At 39.1% G+C, this 22467-nt stretch overlaps 1 protein-coding gene across 6 annotated transcripts in view; it reads right to left on the reverse strand.

Annotated features, from left to right (window-relative positions):
* Positions 1-22467, reverse strand: part of TJP2 (tight junction protein 2) — a 69465-nt gene that overhangs the window by 9369 nt on the left and 37629 nt on the right. For 4 of the 6 annotated variants that reach the window (XM_063320855.1, XM_063320856.1, XM_063320854.1 and 1 more), the window contains 12 exons: positions 16187-16240; positions 13537-13661; positions 11085-11187; positions 9806-10385; positions 8105-8208; positions 7796-7949; positions 6608-6716; positions 6360-6499; positions 5789-5855; positions 3592-3742; positions 2717-2825; positions 1222-1432 (listed from right to left, as the gene is read on the reverse strand). In XM_063320855.1, the coding sequence (XP_063176925.1) occupies positions 1222-1432; positions 2717-2825; positions 3592-3742; positions 5789-5855; positions 6360-6499; positions 6608-6716; positions 7796-7949; positions 8105-8208; positions 9806-10385; positions 11085-11187; positions 13537-13661; positions 16187-16231 (1898 nt within the window). In that variant the 5' untranslated portion in view covers positions 16232-16240. Of the gene's footprint in view, positions 1-1221; positions 1433-2716; positions 2826-3591; positions 3743-5788; positions 5856-6359; positions 6500-6607; positions 6717-7795; positions 7950-8104; positions 8209-9805; positions 10386-10507; positions 10547-11084; positions 11188-13536; positions 13662-16186; positions 16241-20166; positions 20254-22467 lie in introns of those variants that run through there. The other 2 variants (XM_063320851.1, XM_063320857.1) reach the window with 2 other exon arrangements.

Below are 22467 nucleotides of genomic sequence, written 5' to 3' on the forward strand. Positions count from 1 at the left end.
TTGCACAAACATAGAATCATGGAAGAGTTGGGGTTGGGACCTTTAAAGGTCATCTAGTCCAATCCCCTTGCAGGGACATCTTCAAATACACCAGGTTGCTCAGAGCTCCATCCAGCCTGACCTTGAATGTTTCCAGGGATGGGGCATCTACCACCTCTCTGGACAACCTATGCCAGTGTTTCACCACCCTCAGAGTAAAAAATTTAGTCCTAATATCTAGTCTAAATCTACCCTCTTTTAGTTTAAAACCACTACCCCTTGTCCTATACCAACAGGCCCTGCTAAAATGTTTGTCCCTCTCTTTCTTATAAGCCCCCTTTAAGTACTAAATGTCCACAATAAGGCCTCCCCAGAGTCTTCTCCAGGCTGAACAACCTCAGCTGTCTCAGCCTGTCCTCATAGGAGGGGTGCTCCAGCCCTCTGATCGTTTTCGTGGCCCTCCTCTGTACCCGCTCCAGCAGGTCACAGTATGGACCCCTGAGGGACACAGCTTGTCACCGATCTCCATCTGCACATCGAATTGTTGTCCACCATCCTCTGGATGTGACCCTCCAACCAATTCCTCATCCACTGAACAGTCCACCCATCAAATCCGTATCTCTCCAATTTAGAGTGATGGATATTGCGGGGGGACCAGTGTCAAAAGGCCCTGCAGAAGTCAAGATAAATGACATCTGTAGCTCTTCCCTTGTCCACTGATGTAGTCACTCCATCACAGAAGGCCATTAGGTTGGTCAGGCAGTACTTGCCCTTGGTCATAAGGTTCCTAAGGTGTAGGGTTTTTTTTGTTTGTTTGTTTGTTCTGATTTGGTTGGGGATGGGGGGAGGAGAGCGCAGAAAGGGGGAAAAATGAAAAAAAAAAAAAAAAAGAGGCAAAAATAGGACCCTCCACCCATTTTCTAGAAGAGGAACCGAAGCAGCTAGTGGTCAAAGCTTGGTTGATTGCTGAGACAGGACCTCTAGGTCTGTGTTGCAAATACATGATCTAGTATGTAGCTAACACCATACTCTCACATCCTCTCCTCACATAGTGCCATAGTTCTAAAAAATCTAGTTTTAGAGGCACAATTTTTGTGAAAGTAAAGACAAAACAATTTACTGATTCTTGAAAGGCAGGGTGGAAAAAAAGGAAGAATGGTATGACACAGGAAGAAAAAAAAAAGCGTTTGGGAAAAAAATCTTACTTCTAACAATAGGTAGGAATACAGGATACCACCTCACCTGCTCTTATTTGGAATGAGGCCCTTTTCCAGTTCGTTTCCAATTCTCACAGCCAGCCAGCTTCCCAGTTTGCCATCATACAGTGTATCAACTACTCTAAAGATCTCGCCTCTGGTGAATGCTAAGCTCTGTGGTGACTCTTTTTCACACTCAAAGTGGCTCCTGATGAAGAATGAGTCTCCTCTGCCACAGGCCATGATGTCTCTGTAAACTAAAACAGGAACTCCCCGTTAGTTTATATTATTTTACACTTGAAAGGAAGATTAAGCTGTCATTCTAGAGAATAGTTTTGAAATTCTTCCCCTCCACTCAAAAAGATGCAAAAAAACCAGCTTTCACATTCATTGCCCTACATGCACATTATCAAGAATGTTCTGTACTTGTATACTTACAGCCCTTACAGCTCTGATGGAAGGAGGTACTTGTACCTACCACCTTGTTGTGGTTTCAGTTAGGATAGAGTTAGCTTTTTTACTAGCAGCTGGTATAGTGCTATGTTTGGATTGGGGATGAGAAATACTTGTGGTAGTGCACTGGTGGTTTTTTAGTTATTGTTAAGCTCTCAAGGCCTTTTCTGCTCCTTATATGGCCCCACCAGCGAGGGCTGTGAGGAGACACAGCCTGGACAGCTGACCCTAGCAGACCAAAGGGCTATCCCATACCATGTGACATCATGCTCAGTATATAAAGCTGGGGGAAAGAAGGAGGAAGGGAGGGATGTATGGAGGTATGGTGTTTGTCTTCCCAAGTAACTGTTATGTATGATGGAGCGCTGCTTTCCTGGAGATGGCTGAACACCTGCCTGCCAATGGGAAGCAGTGAATGAATTCCTAGCTTTGCTTTGCTTGCGCGTGCATCTTTTGCTTTACTTCTTAAACTGTCTTTATCTCACCCCATGGGTTTCTTCTCACGTTTACTCTTCTGATTCTCTCCGCTTTACCAACTGCGGGGAGTGAGCTAGTGGCTGAGTGGACCTAGCTGCCAGCTGGGGTTAAACCACAACACCCCTTCCCAAAGCAAAGGGCAGCTATGGTACTTCAATATTACAGCAGGCTGTGTCTCCAACAGAAAAGCAAGAGGCTTTACTTGCTCCTTAATTGTTCATCCGTGAAACTGTCCATTTGCGGCTGACTGAATCCCTTGTGACTGCCAAGGCACAGCAGAAAAAGAATACCAACGGCAGATCTTGGGCCAGCTGCTACAGACTTAAAAGCTGAAGGAACAAGCAGTACATTGCCACTCTTCAGGATTAAGACAAGATGCTATTTGCTAATAATGAAAGAGATGGAGAAGTGCTTTGAAAAACAAACACATCACACATGCACATCTGTATGACCCTTGTGGTATGGTATAAAGCTATCCTCTAAACTACTGAAAAGGAGGGTAACTAAAAAGCTATCAAGAATAAGCACAAGAGAGATTAATTGTGGTTTTACTGGCAAAACAGAGCTTAAAAGCTTCATGGATATACATAAGTTTTGTTCAAAGCACCTACCTTCATATTTGCTTTGAGCCAAAATTGTCACTGTTTCACCTTTGGGAATTTCTAAGAGATACAAAACAGCATCTTCTCGAACAATGCCTCTGAAGTCTTGAGTATTTACCTATGTACCAAAAAAGCACAAAACAAACAAAACCATCAACATCTGAAAAACCAGCCATAAAAGTATTAACCAAAAATTTTTGTTTCATCTAAAATATCTTAAATATTCTCTTCCCTTATTATACTTTTTTTTTTTAAAGTCAACATAGATGTCTGTTGCCATAAGAAATATTTTATTCCAGCCATTAACAGTAATCTTTCTGAAATAACAAAAGCCTGGATGTGCACTGCTAGATTGTTTCTTCTACTTTAAAAGACTCCAAGAGGCTACAAGAGATATCAAGGTTATCACAAGAGAAAACAGGCAGAAGAGAAAATTACTTTAGCCTCCTACTTGAATTTTCAGAAAAACATATAATGTAAGAGGACGTAATGGCATAGATGATATAATTCAGAAACTGGAAAAATAAATAACTGTGACCCAAGGAAACTGGAGAAAGATGAAAGAAGAAAAATATGCTGGCCTCAATTTTTTCCTCCTTTAAGACTAGCATTGTACAGAAAATTTATTCCCCCATCTCGGGGCATTTTTCTTGATTAATATTTCTCCTACCTCACCCTCCCACATAACCTTAAACAATAAAGCTTGATATACAATTCTCCATCAAAAACTCGTTTTGGTAAGATCCCTCTACCACATACACACACACTTCCAAAGCAATAACTTGACTTCCTAAGATGATAATTTCTTCCATATTTCCACTAAGAAGGAAACCAAAAAATACAAAAGTTATTCGCATTTCAGGAGTATATACTTATACCCATACCTTAAGAATCTGATCTCCTTCCTGCAGTCCCTCCTGATCAGCTGAGGTACCTTCTTGAATTCCAGCAATAAATATCCCTACATCATTTCCGCCAGCCAGTCGCAAACCCACGCTGTCTCCTTTCTTGAATCTCACCATTTTTGTATTAGGACTACAAAGATTTATGGGTAGAAAAAGGAAGTAAGGCCAGATGTTAGGTGTATGGTAATAACAGGTACTCAAGAGAAAAAAATTGCAATCCTTTCAACAAAATCATATAATAATAATCTTAGCCCCTTTCTTTCGAAATATAGGCTATATTTACCCAGGTTATTCTTCAGTGAGGGAAGGAAACAGAGAATTTGCATTTTTCGGTGTGGAAACTGAACGTAGGAAGAGCGACTAAGTGGCATACACAGACTTGACAGAGCAGGAGAACAACTCCCTGTGTTCTTGAAGTCATAAAATAGTTGCCTGCCTATTGGATCCTCTCTCAGATGAGCAGCTGGGTTTTTTTGTGAAAACAGCCTGAGTTATTAAGGAATCCTAGCCACTGTTTTTTCCTCTGTGTGCTTGAGAATTGTCATACAAATTGAATTTATACCTATTTTCTCTGCCGTTTAACACTTTTGTTAGACAGAAATCTCTATGGTTTTTTGTAACTATTTCTCATTACAAGTATACTCTACTGGTATGTTAACAATCAGTCCTTTCATGTTGCAGTGGGAGAAGCCACTGGACTAGGTTCAGCTTTTTTGTTGTCAGAAAAGCTGTGTGCTTGAGTGACCTTCCAGCACAGAGGACAGTACTTATCTGTCAGCCTTTCTCAGTAATACCCTAAGCCTGTATTATAAATTCCCCTTCACCAAAACAATCAGTTGATTAATTTGCACATCAATGACAACATATGCAGGGTCCAATCCAGAAATGACCTGAAAAGAGAATCCATTTGAGAAAACACTCCCAGCTACAGAGTATCATCAAAACCTTATCTTTAGGCTTCTCCTTAGAATCTCAGTGCTCCTCTGTGTTCAATTTCTATATTTGTAAACTCTCAAAAGAAAGCATGTCAGTTGATTTCCTATTAATACAGTTTGCAACTTATAGTATCTTAATTGTTAAAGAATCAACAATATTAGGTTCCATTTGACCATCAACGCTCCACCCCCCAAATAAACTTTGGAAGCAGTATTTTGTTCATTTCTAAGCAGAGACTGCAATATGGTCTGCACAGGCATTGGATTTGAAGAAAAGACACCAATTTCTGTACAGAAGTTGCCGGCTTGTACAGAAATAGGCATATGTTTGGCCTTGTCTTGCAACAAGCTTGTTTACAAATTAAATAAAGGACATTCTCTTTGTATCTTAATATTGTGGGGAAGTGACGTGTTGTCTTTTGTGTGCATACAAAATAACAGAAGAGGTGTAAAATACATATCCATAGAATTGCACAGGTTAGAATGGCCCTCTGCTCAAAGCAGGCTGTTCAGGATGCCTCGACCAGTTATGTTTTTGAGTATGTCTGGTGGGGGAGATACCACAACCTACAAGGGAAAGCTGTTCCAGTGGTTAACCACCTTCATAATAAAAAGTTTTCTTCTTTATATCAAGTTAGAATTTCCTGTGTTCCAGCTTGTGTCCCTTGCTCTTCATCCTACTATTCTACCCCTCTGAGAAGAGTATGGCTCTGTTTTCTCTACACCCACTACCCATCAGGTTGCTGCAGAGAGCAGTAAGATGTTCCTTCAGTCCTCTTGTCTCCAGGCTTAACAAACCAAATTTTCTTAGTCTTTTCTTGTATGTCATATGCTGCAACCGCCAACTCCCTAGACTTGCTCCAGTGTGTCACTGTCTGTCTTGTCCTGGGGAGCCCCAAAATGATCATAGTACTTCAAATACTATATCAAAGTGCCAAATAGAGCAGAATAAAAATATGAAAACATACCATTGTGTACATTACCATGTAAGCCCAGAAGCACAGGGTATTCTATACCTTCCAGGCCGAAGGCAAGTCTATACCTTCCAGGCAGATACTTCTAAAACTAAGTTTCACCCAATATGGCCAGTTAGAAGCCATGATATCTCTTCTTGGCACTAAGCTATAAAGGGAATATGAATCCAAATGGGCAAAAAATCCCACAAACCCATGCAGCCAAGAACCAGGTACAGGTCACTGGAAGAACACTGAATGCAAAAGAACATGGGAATTGCCACTTACCCATATATTGCTTCATCTTCCGGGCTGGGTTTAAGAATTGTTCTTGTAACTGCTTTTGGTTGAGACACTGTATGTAAAAAAAGCCAATAGAAGTTACTGAGCTATTAAAAAATTATAAATGGCAGCAATTTTTAGCTATCAGATAGCAATCAAACCCCTCCATGCCAAAGATTAATACAGCTTTAAATGTCAAGCATCTCTTTGACTAGAATTTATTTACTTCCCTTTATTTTTTTAATACTTGAAAAAGAACAAAAAGGTCAAGGAAGGGTTACGCAGCCCTCTCAAGCAAGCCAGATCAGACTTCAGGAATAGCTTCATTTGGCTGCTGAAGGCAACAGTAGATGCTCTAGGAGAGTACTTGCTTTTTGAGGTAGTAATTCTAATAAGCAACTGCCATCAAATAATCTCAGGGGTTTCTTCTCTCTCTGCACCACAAAGCAAAGACAGACCTCTTCTGTGTGTCAGGATGGGGTTGACATGAAGAGTATACTAGATATGTCAACATGACAGGGGAGTAGACATTCTGTGGCCAGGGGAAAAAAAGCAATCAAGAACTTCAAACTCTGACCTCCTGGATCATCTTGGTACTTCACTTCTTTGTTTGTGTCTACAACTGTAACAGCAGGAGTAGCAATGTCACCAGTTGATTTGAATGGTGTAGGCATTGCTCCCATCCTGGACATCCTGCTGGATGGATCATCTTTTGCACTAAAAGAAAAAGAAAAAAAAGTGTAGTGAAATAAGATAAGAATGCCATGTATTGTAAGAATTTCTTCGACAAGTGTTAGAAAAGTGGACTAGAAAAGACTTTCTTACTTTGGTTTCTCTTTCAGCTTTTCATTGGATGAATGTGACTCTAGATCAGAATGATGTAATCTGTCATCTTGTGGGGAGAATGACCTGTTTGACTCTATTTCAGAAATATCTGTAAAGAGAGCAGCAGATCAAGAAATGCAGTATTTGTTTAAATTATCTGCACATCTGATCACTGTGTTTACAAAGCTCTGACATACAAGATATGCTGAATCTTTAAGAATACTCCCAAGTTGGATTTGACTAGGGCTCAAAGAGTGCTGTATGCCTTTTTGGGCTTCCACCTCCCTGTCCCTCCAAAAATATTTCAGAAAGGTTTCACACAAGCTTTAGGAAACATACTCACATCACACAACTACTTTGAGCATATGAAAGACCCGTTAATTAGCGTTAGCAGCCTTTTATTTGAGGTTTCCTGGAGGTTCCCAAACAAGACCACCTTCACATTAACAGCCCTCACATCAGTGCTTTCCAGTGACAAAAGAAACAGAGTAGTTCTCAGACTTGAACCGTGTCTGTCTTCACAATAAACCTACAAAAAGTTGCACCCAGTATTCTGATATCAGAGAAGCAAATATCTTGCACTAAATAAGGTAACATCCTACTCCCTTAAACATCCTGAGCCCTTCCCAAAGGAAGATCACGTTGAGAAACATAGCTCATACACTGTAAGGGATCATTTGTATGGAATAGATAGTGGAAATAGAAACCAGTTGTCCAGGGGGACTTAATTTCTTCTTGTCCTGACATTTTTTCCCTCCTGTTGAACACTGTCAGGAATATTAATGCCCTCAGAAGGAGAGACCAGTCCAATCCACTTGTTTTTAAAACTGAAGTCTTTTATTAAAGCAACTGACTTGTTTGTTCTGAGAAGTAAGGTTGATTTTGCCAGATGAACATTTCTGCTTCTGTGTCTGTCCCTGCACAAAATTTAACTTTATGATTACTCCAAAATTATTCTTTCACCTAAAGGAAGTGGGCTTGATGCTATTACTTTGGTTTGGTTCTGTTTGGTTTGTTTTTGGTTTTGTTTTTTTTTTTTTTTTTTTTTTTTTTGTTTTTTGTTTTTTGTTTTTTTTTTTTAATTTTTTCTTTAAAATAACCTAGTACCACTCTACCACAGCAAAACATTACAGGCTCCATTCTGTCCCTCCACAGAGTCCGGAATTTTTAATCTGTATTAAACCTCACCATCCATTTCTGAGTCACTGTCGTTCAGTGAAGGAATGTTGAGCAGTGTCTGTTTTCTGTCCCTGAGGACAACCAGCTGGAGCTTCCCCCGTGACTTCTCAATCAACTTCCGGGCATCAGCTAAAGACATGTTCTCTGTCACTGTACCATTAATCTGGACATAAAAAGGCAACAATAACACTATAAGTAACCAAACAAGTCCATATTGTGCTCAAGTTTAATAGTGAACTTGACTATAATATGATTTACTCCAGAGTAACCACTATAACAAATGCCTGCTAAACTGCTAGCAGTATAACCAGAACAGACCTTGAGAATGATATCCCCTTCATGAAGGTTGCCATCTTTGGTTGCTAGGCCAGTACGGGTCATTTCTTTTATGAAGATCTGACTTCCAAGCCGGAGACCATATTCTAGAATCAGGGAAATAATGCACTATATCTTAGAAGAGACCATATTCTAGAATCAGGGAAATAATGCACTGTATCTTAGAAGATAAGCAAGGATGCATTTTTTTAAAACTACGCGGTGTACATGCAGCACACCCCATTACACCATGGGGAGGGGGGGAAAAAAGCAGACCTAGTAAACCCACTTAACACTAGGCTAACTCTCCTCTTTCTGTGCTGTCACGAAAGTAAGAACAAAACAGCAGTCCAAAAACAATCAAAGACGGATGATTAATGTGCACCTTCAACAATGGGAAAACAATGCCTTCATTCTGGAGGTGCTGGACTAGATTCTCCCTCTGTATCATATTTTGCATGGCATAGAAAGGGAAAGTGTCAGAAAGCGCTAATAGAGGAGCTATTATTTTTTTTTTACTAGTTGCTGCATGCCTACCCTGTCCTATCTGTACCCCAGTGTGTGTCTTGGTTCTTTCAGGCAAAGGATTTTTTTTCCTTCCCCCTCACCCCCCTTTTTTTCCTTTGATCCAAGTTACTTGGATCAGTATATTTGCTACTTAAAAAGAAAGGCAAGACTCTTAAAACACGCACATCCTAGAACAACAGAAAAGGAAAAAAAACAGTTATCTGCTTTAAAAAAATCACCACACCTGAGTGAGTTTGCAGAGTATCCATATGAATGGCAGAAGTTACTACAAAATTAATAGCTACATATAAAACTTAATGAAGACACCTTAAATTTCTCCTTATTTGTATACCTATCTGCAATATCTTGACAAGCAGAAACATTATACACATGGGAAAAAGAGGAAGGAAGGAAAGGGATCCTTGCCAGAGTCAAAGAAAGAAGAGGTCACCTCCTGCATACAAAGCTTACATGAGCAGAAAATTCTTACAAATCACAACGGGGCAGATTAGGGAAAAAAAAAAAAACCAACAACACAAAATCCCCACAAAACAGCTGCTACATCTCCCCCAAAAAAACCCAAACAGAAAATAATGCACAACCTAATCTCAAATATGCTTTATAGTACAAGAGTTTTTACTTCACAGCACACGAAAGATCAGGTTTTTTGCTTTCATTTACACACTCCAGTACTCAGCAAGGAAAGGCTGTTTCGGTTGTTGCTATTTCAGTATTCTTTAACTACATTACTATGCATTCAGAACCAAACAATCCTTGGAACTGATTTAATTATACTGAAGGGAAGAAGTAACTGCACTATTAAAGGCAGAGTCTACTCTTCACCCTTTGTAGCTGATCCTTTTGTAGATGTGCCAAGTGTAATGTGTATCATAATCAGATCCAGGTTTCCCACCAGAACCAGAAGAATAGGGCAGAGAAAATGGAAAACCAAAGGACACAGCAGTTTGAAAAGACTGAAACAATGTGGGTGAACAGTTGTGTTCAAAGGTAAAGTTCAAGGTGCTGGCAAAAAAAGCACCCTAAACCAGGCAGGAAGAATGAAATAACAACGTAAGCAATTAGTTAGAAAACTCAGTATGTAATCTGTAAAAGCAGAGAATATTCAGCTCATCTCACTCCCCACTAAAATAACAGATGTATTAAAAGTCAGTTCCTCTCCTACCCTACTATACCTACCTTCATTATGTCTGCCTTTTGTTAAGAGAACACTGATCGGTCCATTCTGATCCTGCGGTCCTAGATACTCATGTTGATGGTGTATTTCAGGGGAAGGACTTCGGGAACGAAGTCTGTCCTGACTTTGACTCCTCGCTTCTCTCCCATATCTAGGATCAGGTTGAGATCCATGACTATAACTGGATGGACTGTAGTCTCCTCTGTAGTCTCGTTCATAGCCACCATCCCTGTCAATGCTCCTTCCCCTGCTACGATCTCTTCTATAATCTCGATCCAAGCTCCTGTCAACGCTCCTACCACGACTTCGATCACGGTTGTAGGCGCTTTCCCTATCACGGTCTCTGCTTCGGTTACGCCCTCTGTCGTGTTCATCTCTATAGCTCTGATCCAGGCTGTTTCCCCAGCTTTGGCTGCGACCTCCATTACCGCTATGCCAGCTTCTCTCGCTGTAGCCACTTCGAGCACTTTTGCCGTCAAATTCTGCATGGTCATCCATTACATCTAAAGCTCTGTCCTCATAGTCAAGGGAGGGGCTTCTCCTCAGTGCCGCAGCCTGCACTTTCCTTGGTCTTTTCACCACCTGTTCAGTGGAACATGAAACAAACAAACCCGCCAATGGTCAGAATGTGAAAATCAACAGATGAATAGTCTTCACACTTTAAACAAAGGGTGGTGGTGTGGAAATAACAATTTTATACTTACAGAACAAGCAGTTAATTAGATTACTTAGATGTTCAGAAGAAATATTTACTAATTGGGAGGATAAAGAAAAGTAAGAGAATTAAAAAAAAAAAAGATCAGAAACCACATTCTTTTATCTCTGCAAGAGTGTGAGTAATGAATACTTTTTTTTTCTAGATGACTTCTAAAAAATTGACAAGCCCCCAAAAGAGAGCTGTAGATGCCTCTCTCAACTAAGAAAAGCCAATTTGGACAGCAAATTCTTGGACAATGTCTGTATAAGCAGGACATTATTTGCCTTGCCCTTTTTTTTTTTTTCCAACTACCACACATTATTCAGTAAAATTAAAGACTAAGGACATACATTTTATTCCCAGGTTTTCAACAGGACAACTTTGTGACACTGTTGTTAATATCCATTTGTTTCACCTGTAGAAACTACGTCTTTGCTTTGTTGTATTTACTTCATACATTCTATTAGGCAAAGGCTTGCTTTACTTTACATATTTATAGTACACTTCAAAGAAGAAAACCAAACTCTTGACTGGTTACACAGGTACATGCCACTGTACAGTGAATACATTTGTAATTTACTTACAATGGTGGCCACTTTTCCACTTTTCCTAAGCTGTTGGACTGCAAAAGAATGTGGAACATTTTCCATTGGGGTTCCATTAACGATGATCACCCGGTCATTTTCTCTGGAAGAAAGGGGAGGGGAAGAAAAAAAAAAGTAAAAAAGGATTGAAGAGGAGTCTTCATGAAAACACTGAAACAAAATTTCTTTTTTTTTTTTTCAGGGGGAACCTATAGGTTTCATTCACTGTAACAGGGAGTTTTGCTTAAAAGCTATGTTTGTTATACAAACACTACAGTATCTGAACACTAGAAAAAGCTTTCAGTATGTTTAAAAGTTAGACTTTAGGTAGCAGTGCATATCTTTGTATGTGTACTATGTCCAGCTTAAGACCTAAGCATAATGTCAAAGATGACTTTGTTTTTTAAAGAATGTTTGTGATGACCATTAAAACTTAGTTTGTTGTTTGTTTTTTTTTTAGTTCTTGCAGAACTCCTAGTCTTTCTCACCTAGTGCTAGATTTTTTCCACACCAACAAAAGAATTTCAAGAGAGCTTCAAATTGCTGCAGCCATAGCAGTATTCAGACAAATCTTGACAAGTACCACTCTAGTATACTTTTCTGAAAGACTGGTATTCAGGTCCCATCTACTCTGAAGAAAAATGATTGGGAGGGGAGAGAGGGGGACAACCCAACCAAACTGTAATAGACAAAAGGTCCTCCCTGCCATAAAACGCAGGCCAAAAGAGATTACAAAGTTGTCTATTCAGACCTCCTGTATGTCAAATAGACCATTAAGACTTAAGTCAGTCCATCCCAGGAGACAGTCCCATAACACATGACTAATTAAAAAACATATTAGAAAAGCATTTCAGTGCAAAAAGTGCAGGATATTAAAAAAAGAGTAATAAAAATCTACCACTCCTCATATTAGTTTATTCTGGTGACTACTCAGTTACTAACCTTACAGTCAGAGCATTAGCTCAACCAATTACTGGCTACCGTGCTGTTTTCTGGTAGATAAAAGAAATCTTTAGTAACCATTATTTTCTCTTCACTGTAATCAAGTCACATCACAATCTTCTTTTTAAATAAGAAGATTACATACTTTAAGCCTCTCTTTGTAAGGCACTTTCTCTTAACTCCTGAATGATTTTTGTGCCTCTTTTCATACCCTTCCAATTCCTTTTCCTGAATGAGCATGCCAGAACAGCATGCTATATTCCAGTATCAGGTTCATCTGGGCTTTATTTGAGAGTTAAGATAGCTCTCTTCACAGTCCATGCATCCAAAGTCAGTATTAAACTTAATGTCGTAACACTTACATCAACAGCTCCCATCTATTTCTGCTCACTCTACGCTAAAAAGGATTGCAGGAATGTAATTCCCCCACACTCTGAAGGTTAGGCCCATATTCTTGGTTTGTTGGGAGGAACAGCTTTGCATTCTGTTTTCTTCAGAACATTTTTTGTCTGAATGTGCTCAAATTGCTTTGTATTGCCTTGTCATCGTCAATTTACCTAGGATCTTACTGAATTTGTAGACGTGACTTAATTCCCAAATAGTAGGCGATTATGGAACAGAATGGATGACAGTGGTGCTGTACAGGGATCACTGCTATAAAATGGAGTTTTTGTATGTTTGTGATGAGAATGGTTTGTTATCTGCTTCACAATAATCCTTTTATCCAGTCCTTCAATAATTACTCCCATGTCAGCCTTTTCATTACCTCACCAAAAATGAATGTTTGGCAAAATGGCCAGAATCTATCTTTTGAATTACTATTACTGCACAACTTTGGCATTTTTCCAAGTTGTCTAGTCCTCTTCAGGTATTCCAGGTCAAAGGATGAAAAACTCATCAGCAGTGGGGTAGAAACTGTCTATCTTAGCCTTCAGATTTAAAATTACTTGTCCATGATAGATGTTGCCTCACCAAGGATGACGTTACCAGGAGGACTACAGAAATACTTTATTTCCTTTTTTTTTTTTCTTTCAAATATAAAATAAATACTAGCAAACACTTTTGTTTCTCCTCCTTCCCCCATTATTGCTCGTGACACCTTAGGAGTGAAGACCCTTCTTTGGGCTGACTTAAGCCATTCTCTTGAAAACTAATGATTGATCAGTAAATGTGTTTCCTGGAGGAAGAACAGGGAGAATGATTTAAGATACTAAGTATTTCTACTGTTCCTTTAAAAGGAATGCAATCTTAAGAGAAACATACTTAACTATAAAAGCTTTTCAGCACCACTAAAATTTAATTTCTTACAAATAGCAAACACCATGTGGAGTTTGTTTTGTTGATTTTTTTTTTTATAATTAATATATAAAACAGATATGTAGGGTTTCAACAAGGCATGAGATCTTGAGTGGGTTAAATCACCAGCATTTCAACGAAGCCTATCTGAAGGTTTTACGCATTCTACAGCCATGGTCCTCAAAACATGCCAGAGAAATAAGAAATTGCTTACTGAAGTAATCCATCCGCTGGACCACCAGGGAGAACATCTGAAATTACTATCGATGTTTCACCATTTTCGAAATGAGGGTTATCTCTGCCGCCAGAAACTGCAATCCCAAATCCTCGTTTTGAATCCTTTACAACAAAAACAAATACAACAAGACTCAATTCCATCCACAGGAATTTTGATAGGGAGAAAGAAGAGTAACGTGAATATTCCTGTGATTGCACTCTATCTAGATATTATTTAAAAAGGGATCGGTTTACAAATCCGTGTAACAAGACATGTTCCCATGTTCCAAAACCTCAGTCTACAGCTTTGTGATGGTTAGTAATCAAGCAAAGGACTCGCTAACTCAAGCCTGCATTTTGCTCCACCATACCACTGGTTATTTGTACCAAATTTATTGTTAGAGAAATATATTTTGTTAGTGATGCTTGGAAAATTAAACCAGCTTTCCCAGGATCTCATCTCTATTATGACTGCTATCTAGTTTGTAATAGCTCCCTACTCCTTGATCAAACTAAACAAGATCATGGTCAATTACAAAAAGCAAGCAGAGAACTTGTGAATTCCCTGTAATTATCCTCTCTCACGATCAACTATTTTAAACATGTAATTTATGTCAAACCTGTTGTCATAGAAGATCCATATCAGATCCATAAATGCCCTAAGACAGCATTCATAAGAATCACAGAAATACTTAATAGGGTGTGAAGGAAGGATGTCTTTAACACTAGACCCGAAAACTGTTAGCATAACGAAACTACAGACAAGAATGTGTGTATAAAACCATAGATTTTGTTAAACACACAAGTTTAATTTTATCAGCTTGTGGCAGTGTTCTCTCCCCTTCCCCCCCTACGCCCCAGCTCCTTCTCAAGCTGTGAATGGCAGTGGGAGCTGTGATGGGTTGCACCTGGACTTCAGGGGATGGCTGGCAACACAGCCAAACACTTTCTGGAATGGGGACCTAGACATTTTGTTGCTATGCAAATATGACTATAGGTCAATTGTCTTACTGTATAAATAGTGGGCAGCCCGAGAGGCCTTTGAGCTCTCCTGCACAGCAGCGGGCTGCACACCAGCATCTCCCCTTGAGCAGGGATGCCCACTCAAGGTTACTCCTCGAGATTCCTTGCCGCAACAGTTTCTTGGTAAGTGATTAACAGCACGCTAACTTTGAAATCTTAGCTAAGTGACATAAAGGATTGATTGCGCATATATAATCCTTTAGACATAAACCATGGACCAAGTCTGGGACTAGGACTAGATCCAGCCACACCTAGACTCCTCTCCGAGAAGGAGTTTAGAAAGCAAGGGGGTCCCTTTTCTGAACTTTGTGCCTCAACTGGAAGGTCTCCCTGATAGTTCCGTCTGACCCTATCCTCTATGCAGTAAATAACCAAGTGTACCTTGCCATCGAATCTCGTAAAACACTGTCACATTTACTATCAAACCTTGTTAAATCACTGTTTTATATTAATAAATATTTCACTGCTTCTCTCTTATGAGTTAATCACTCCACCTGCGATACAGCTATTTAACATAGACCTCCTATTACTATAAAATACAAATCATGCCACATTTAAACAAAATCTTTTAACATAGTGGCAAAGCAATACACCAAATTAAAGCTGTGCTTTTCCCCTGAGCGTGTGTTCATCACATGCCAGCTCTTGTTCCACTAATGTCAATATTCAGTGGTTATTTCTTTGAAGAAGAAAAAAGCGACTTGTGACTTCAGTAGTATAAGCCTGTGTCTCTGAGGCAAAGTACTGCCCATTTACAGGATATTAAAGATCTGAAAAGTTGGAAATTACAGGAACTGAGGTCTGCTTCTGCAATGTTTCTCCTGTCTACCTCTGTAACCTGAAAAACAATCCCCTCCCAACAATTCAGCACATAAAACAGGCTATGTAGGAAAGACCGCTAATTTACCTTGGGTGATCAAGTTGAGTTCATTGTAGAACATGTGAAAAAAATGTAAGCAGCGCAGTACAGGCTGCTCACAGACCCACATCGTCAGAACAGCTGGGAGGACTATCATCACTGCCACTAAAGCGCACATTCTGTACCATGATGTGAAAGCCTAGCCATGAGAGAACTCAGAAGGAAGTGGTCTGCTTTCTTTAATTCAAAAGGACTCTACATAATGATATAATTCCTCTTTTCTTAGGAGAATTTTTTTAAAGTGACATCTATAGTCCATGTATTTTAGAAATTTTGATGACACTAATTTTCCACTAGATTCTACATTGGTAGATTCTAAAGTATTAAAAAAAATAAATCAGTGGAGTCATGTTCAGTGATTATTATAAAGCTTGGACATTAACCACAACTGCTTGATAGAACCATCTGCTTTGTTTTTAATTTAGCTATGTGGCTGGCACGTGGTATATTATACCATCATTACAAAGACCAAACAGTAGCAAATGTAGCACTGAAATTGTTAATTTAATTTACTCTTATCATTAAAGAGTCACGCTATTGTATAAGCAACAGCAATTAAGCTTTAAAATGAAAAACATCCAATTTGGACAACAAATTAATCCTATTCTAGACTCAGATATGCTAATAACATCTGTCATAAAACATATTTAGACTAAAACAGTGCTTGAATATTTGAAAACTAAAAATATAACAGGCGCTCACTCACCTTTTGTAAGGTCACAGTGTACTGTTCCCATATCAGCTCTTCCATGCCTGGGGCCTGTTGCACACAGAAACCAATTAGTAAGAAACAAAGCATGCAACTATCTAAATTAAAATGTGAAATACCCCATTAAAACACAGCTATAAACATTATATGCATATTCTAATAATGTGGTAGAGTTACTATGAAATGTATGTATTTCAATTAATGATGAATTTTCTTTAAAAAGGCAAAAAATATCAGTAGGTCTGTGGTGGTAGAATCCCTTCACATTTCACTAATTTAACAGCTCATTCTGATTTTCTGGAGAAATCTCATTCAGCAAAAGCATTTAATTCAGATCACACTAGCATTATATAGCCCCGATTCAAATAACAAAATACTTAAGGAAGACTTCTCCATTACAGTATGCAATAAGATTAGCAGTTGAAACTGAGGTTTTCAAAATGAACTAGCCTTCAGATCTTTTGCTTCTTGTTCATGTGGATTTAATAAAATGTTTCATCCACTATGAGTTACGTAACTGAGTATTTAGGTTCCCCTCAAGAAATTAAATTTTACAGGAAAACACAGTGGATCACCATATAGCACTGGTATATCCATTTCTGTGACACTTCTCAGAAACATTTTTTTTCCACATTTCCAGTTAAAACTGATCCTGAACTGATCAGTTTATCTTACATGATATAACCTGAAATCTTTCCAACATCACAGCTTAAAATATAATACAGAATAATCACCCAGCTGTAATGCATCATATAGTACACAGCCAGACCCTTCAGTGCCTGACCTGTAAAACGAGGAGAAAAATTAGTCACAATATTTGATATACTGCAAACATTCCAAAAGGCAAAGCACCCACTGCAGAAGAAAAATCCACGCATTGCATGAGTACATGCACACACATACTCAAGCCATAGGTTTATTTGGTTTTACTGCTAAAAGTGGCCTTCTGTCTCAGGAAGCTAAGAGTTTGCTCAGAAAACTGAAGTTCAGACAGAAGCTCAGTTTTGACTTAATGGTCTTTTTAAGGCATGAAAGGGATTACTGGCAACTAAACTCCAAAACAATAGACAGAGAAGTGGCACAAGAAGGGTATGCCTGTACTTTAAAGCATCCCCATATTTCCAGAGTAAAAGTCTTCTGGCAGTACACAACTGTTTAGCAAGCTATGGATGCTGTTTCTTGAACACGAAGAACCCCATGACATGTTCTTCTAGTGGATTCTGAGCACCCCAAAAAGGAACTAGCTTTACATTTTCCATTGCACATTCAATGTAGTGAAAAACAAACTCCAAATGTAAGTCCTGCTCAGAGTTTCTCAGGGAATACGCAAAACATTCACCTTCTTACCACGAATTTTACAACACTGATCAGTGTAACATTTCCACTGTTCTCCCAGAAAGTTAACATTTTCCAGAACCTTTTGAGTCTCATTAAAAATTTCATTTAAAATAGTTGGAGGAGAGGATGACTTACATAAAAGTAATGCAACTTACATTAAAAACAATGCAAAAATAATGCAAAGGTCAGACAAGAACGAGTGGCATTTTTAACAGTAATAAAACATATATGTCTTGGGTCAGTGAATTACTCTGCTGAAGCACACGGTGAAATTATTTGTTATTCCCATGTCTGACATGGGTTATTCCCATTAGCTGACCTTCAACCTTCAACTAGCTGACACACAACTTTCTCACTACATACATTCCCTTACACACAGAACCTTCCACAAGTAAAAAAGACTTCCTTAACTAAGCGCTTTTTCTAAGCTGCTGTGATGCTGTGGAAAATGGAAGTGACTAGGCCTGCTTGTCTGGCACGTATGAAAGCGTATAAACAGTTTACCTTCTACTGACCCTTGGCTACATCTTCTTGTCCTGCCTTTTTTTTTTTTTTTTTTTTAAAAAAAGTTCTGCAGAAAACTGGTCTATGCTAAAGAAGGGCCTCAATGTCATTTAAATTCCAGCTGACTTAATTGAAGAAAGTTTATAAATGAGACAGTATCCAATGATGGGTAAAATCTGAAGGACAAGCAGGTGTGTTCAAATTTTGTAGAAGCAGGGGAGATGGAAAATCCTGTCCATCATTCTCACTGTATTAAAGCCTCAACAACTTACACATGTAACAAGAACTTCACTTAAATTCAGTTTGCACTGTATGCAGTTCTTACCAACACTACCTCCCAGCCCAGGCGAAACAGCAAGGCAGGCAGGATGCAATCAACGGGAGCTTACTACCCATGGGGACAAAGAGCAGCATATCTGCCTTACTCTTCCAGAAACTGTAACACCATGTCTTTCAATACACAATCTACTAAAAGAAGGACTGAGAAATGACTGCTTATTCAGTAAAACACTGCAGAAAAAGGCTGAGGAAAGCACAGTGAGGATACTGGATTTATGGGTACGAAATGGGTAAGCTTACAGGAATTTCCTTCCAGAAGACTAGGCCTCCCGCAAGCAGTGGCACAAGTAAAACCTTGTGCACAATTGGCGAGATGCATTGAGTAGTAAATCAAAGCATTGCAAACTAACAGGGTTAAATTTATTTTGCTCCGACAAGTGAGTCTCATTTGTATCTGATGACAAAAACAAGTAATGAGAATGGAAGAGAAACTACTGCCTACAGACACTACCAATTAAGGTTTTGCAAGATGTTGAGCCTATAGCATCACCTCACCTGCACCTAGAAAAAATTCCTCATAGTATCAGTGACTGTCTCAGGTACTTTCTGTGTAAATTTGGTTTTTTTTTTTAGCTTGAAACTGTTACTGAATATTAAACAAAAGCTAATGAAGTAATTTATTTTTAAATTTGTAAGTATTTGTTAAAGTAATACATTTTTAGAAACCACTCCTTGGGAAACTGTCTCCCATTTGCTGTATGCTATTTTAGCAAAGGAAAATACACTATGTCCTTGCAAAGCTGATTTTGTGCAACCTAATTACTAAGACAACAGGACTGGTTCTGCCATACTGATAAAGCTATGCAGGCTCTGTAACACAGTTCAGAGAACTGAATGGTCACCTTGGAAGCCCATAAGGCACAAAACACATCTGTACTCCCTCAAATCTCTAAGCAATCATCTCTTTAACATTATAAAACGTACTGCTGCTTCCCATCGCCACGATGCTAACCCATACTGACAGATTACTGGAGATGATTGAGAGGGAGGGAGAGACTAAAAATGTTATAAATCATCAGTTGAGGACTTGATCAAAACCAAGACTGAAGTCTCCACCACAATCGCAAAATTCCTATATTCCACATTTAACAATATGACTCTCCTCTGAACGCATCAAGTGATAGATTACAAAAAGCCTCCATCACCTTGCCAATTACTTTATACTTCATCTGTAAGGAAACACAAAGGGATCCTGAGCAGCCTGTGCATCCTTTATAGGATCGCATTTCACCGCAAGATCGCACACCAAAACACAGAAGAAAGGTAGCCAAAATGGTTAAAAATCCCACCCCCAGTTACTAATAGTAACTGTTTTGCAAGTCTATGCAGGTTTCACACAGCAGGCTACCTGCTGCAGTAAATGCAAATTACTGTAATTAGCTAGTCTGAATTCATTAGTGACTAAAGTCAGTCCATTTCTAATTAGAAAACTGTAGTCAGGATTTGCTTAAATCTGCCTAATGCTCACATACCAAAATGACAGGTGCTTTCTACATACCCAAAATAGACTGCTTAACAGAATCTTTGGCAGGAAACTAGTCAAAGTGCTAAAATCGTCTGCGTGCTACAAACAGGCAGCTGTTGCAACTCTCACTGACAGTCAGCAGAGATTTATGCAATTACTTGCTCCTGAGAGATCACCAAAGACAACTTCATTCACGCTGAAAGAAGAACAAAACCAGAAGACCTGCCACAACAGTTATCTGGCTATAAAAGTGAGTTGGAGAGGGGAGGGATATACGAGAGGAGGGGGGGAAGAAAAGACTCGGAGCAAGATGCAACAAAAAGCAACTCACGTGCCCTTTCAAAATCCCCAGCTTTTTGACTGCATGTGACCACATTCTCTGCAGAGCTTGAGCTGTCTTCATTGTTGCCGGATATAATCTGTGAGGGGATGCCGTACATCCCCGTCTTTTCATCTGTTTCCACCACTCAACGGGGTTATGTAATTCTAATACAATAGTGGCCTACATACTCACACAAATCCTGCCCCCAGTTTCACACAGAAACACATCAAAACCACAGCAGGGAAGTCTACCAGGAGTTTAACTAACTCTCACTTTAAGAGACCCCAGGAAAAAAGCAGTACTGTAGTCTTAGTTTTTTGGTTTTTTGGTTTGTTTGGTTTTTTAAATTGTCAGATCAATATGTAGCAAGTTATTCTTTCAAGCACACAAGGGTTCACCCCACCAGGAACCTCCTTGAAACTTTAAAGAAAAAAAGGCTTAAGAAACACAGTGCAGGTTATTTGAAAATTCATATTCTTACTGTAATATTTTATAGTAAAAATTACCACCCGACTCCATTATCTTGAGGAATGTTGTGGTTTAGCAGCCTCTATCAATCTTAACGATTCAATTGCTGAAGTCCTTATGCAGAAATAACTGCATACACATGAGTAATACCTTCAATTGTACATACAACATTATATATAAACACTTGCAGGCACATGGACTTGGCTGCAACAAGCAAAAAGGGAAAGAGAAACAAAATTATAATAGCCACAAATAACACACACTGCCCCTGCCCTCAAACGTCTAGCAAGATACTTTGTAAGAATGATAAGCTAATCATACGGCCAAACAGATGACTTCATTGGAAAATAGGTCAAGCTATCAGTTCCATCTATGCCGCATGAATGCCGTGAAATTTAAGCCTTAAGCGAACTTTCCCCCCAGATTTTATGTAAGTTTCACAGGCAGTGAACAGAGAGGAACACATGTCAAGTTCAGTACACAATGCTAACCAAACCCTCCCCATCTGCAGATTGCATTTTTCATTAGTGGAACGATTTTAACTGCTGAAGAGGAAGAATTCGGACAGCAGTGGAAAATGTGGAGGTTTTGGCAGGGGGTTGGGTTGTTGTTTTTTGTTTGTTTGGTTGGTTTTTTTATGTTTTTCCATTTAAAATTAAGACTGAATTCAACATGCTGCGTTTGGATGGTGACTCCATCCCTGCACTAGCCAGCAGAGCCAGGAGATGAACACAGGCTTGCACCTTCAGGGCTGAGCTGACGAGGGCGACCACCGTTCAGCCTGCACCAAGGGGGTCCGGGAGAAGCGCACTGACACCAGCCTCTGGCTGGGGCTTCCCACTTCCACAGCATGAGTGTGGATGGAATTACTTTAAGACTGTCGTTAGAGTTTGGTCAAAATTGTTTAGAACCTCCATCAACGTTTCTAAAGAAAAAACTCATTCCTCTGAACAGACTCCCATTCACAGCTTCCAAAATCACGTTTTAAGTTTATCTATGTATTTTTACAAAAACAGCAGGAAGCAGAAACAAATGTAAAGATGTATTTGAAACCTCTCTGTCCCTGTCTTAGCTCTGCTCCTCCTTGCTTCAAACAAAGCTTCAACAGCACTCCAAATAGAAAAATACCAGCAAAAAAAGACTGTGATGACATGGAGAACAAAAATGTTGAAACATTGTCCATGACATCTAGTGGTTATAACAGCAAAGACTCTTCTTCCTTGGCTTTGGACTGTCTTTCCTCTAAAGGCAAATGAGAGACAGGTGGATTGACTCCAACAAAATTTAAAAGGAACCTGAAAAGAAATTTAAAAAAAATAATCAGGAAGTCCAGAAACATTACTGCAAATTGTCTTGCATAGTCAGAACAGGAGCTGTGATGAGACTGATGAGTTAACAGAAAGATGAAGGCTTTTGCATTTGGATATTTCATTTTGGAGGAAAGCAGCTTCTCCAGGGTAGGAATTCCTCTATTTAATTTTTTTAAGAGAGACGGAAAGAAAATATTTTTAATTTTTTTTTTTTAAACTATGAAAGAAGCACTGTCCCAGATACTGTCTTTTGACCTTACCTGCACGCCTCTTTACAAAGAGTAAAGGAAACTAAAGCCTAACTTCACCCGCAGCACAAGAGTACTGATGCAAGTACAAGCCTTTCACTTTTCACACCTAGTTGACATCTATTATCTACAGACATGTTAAATGGAAACTCTTTTTTGAAAGCAACTTCAACTCCAATGAGAAACACACACATTGGTTCTTTGGGGGAGTCTACCCAGGCAACAAAATGTTGTGAATCATGTGAATCAATGTGAATCATTGAAAACTAAGCATAATGATCTGT

Source organism: Chroicocephalus ridibundus, chromosome Z (genome assembly GCF_963924245.1).
Source record: "Chroicocephalus ridibundus chromosome Z, bChrRid1.1, whole genome shotgun sequence".
Classification (NCBI taxonomy): domain Eukaryota; kingdom Metazoa; phylum Chordata; class Aves; order Charadriiformes; family Laridae; genus Chroicocephalus; species Chroicocephalus ridibundus.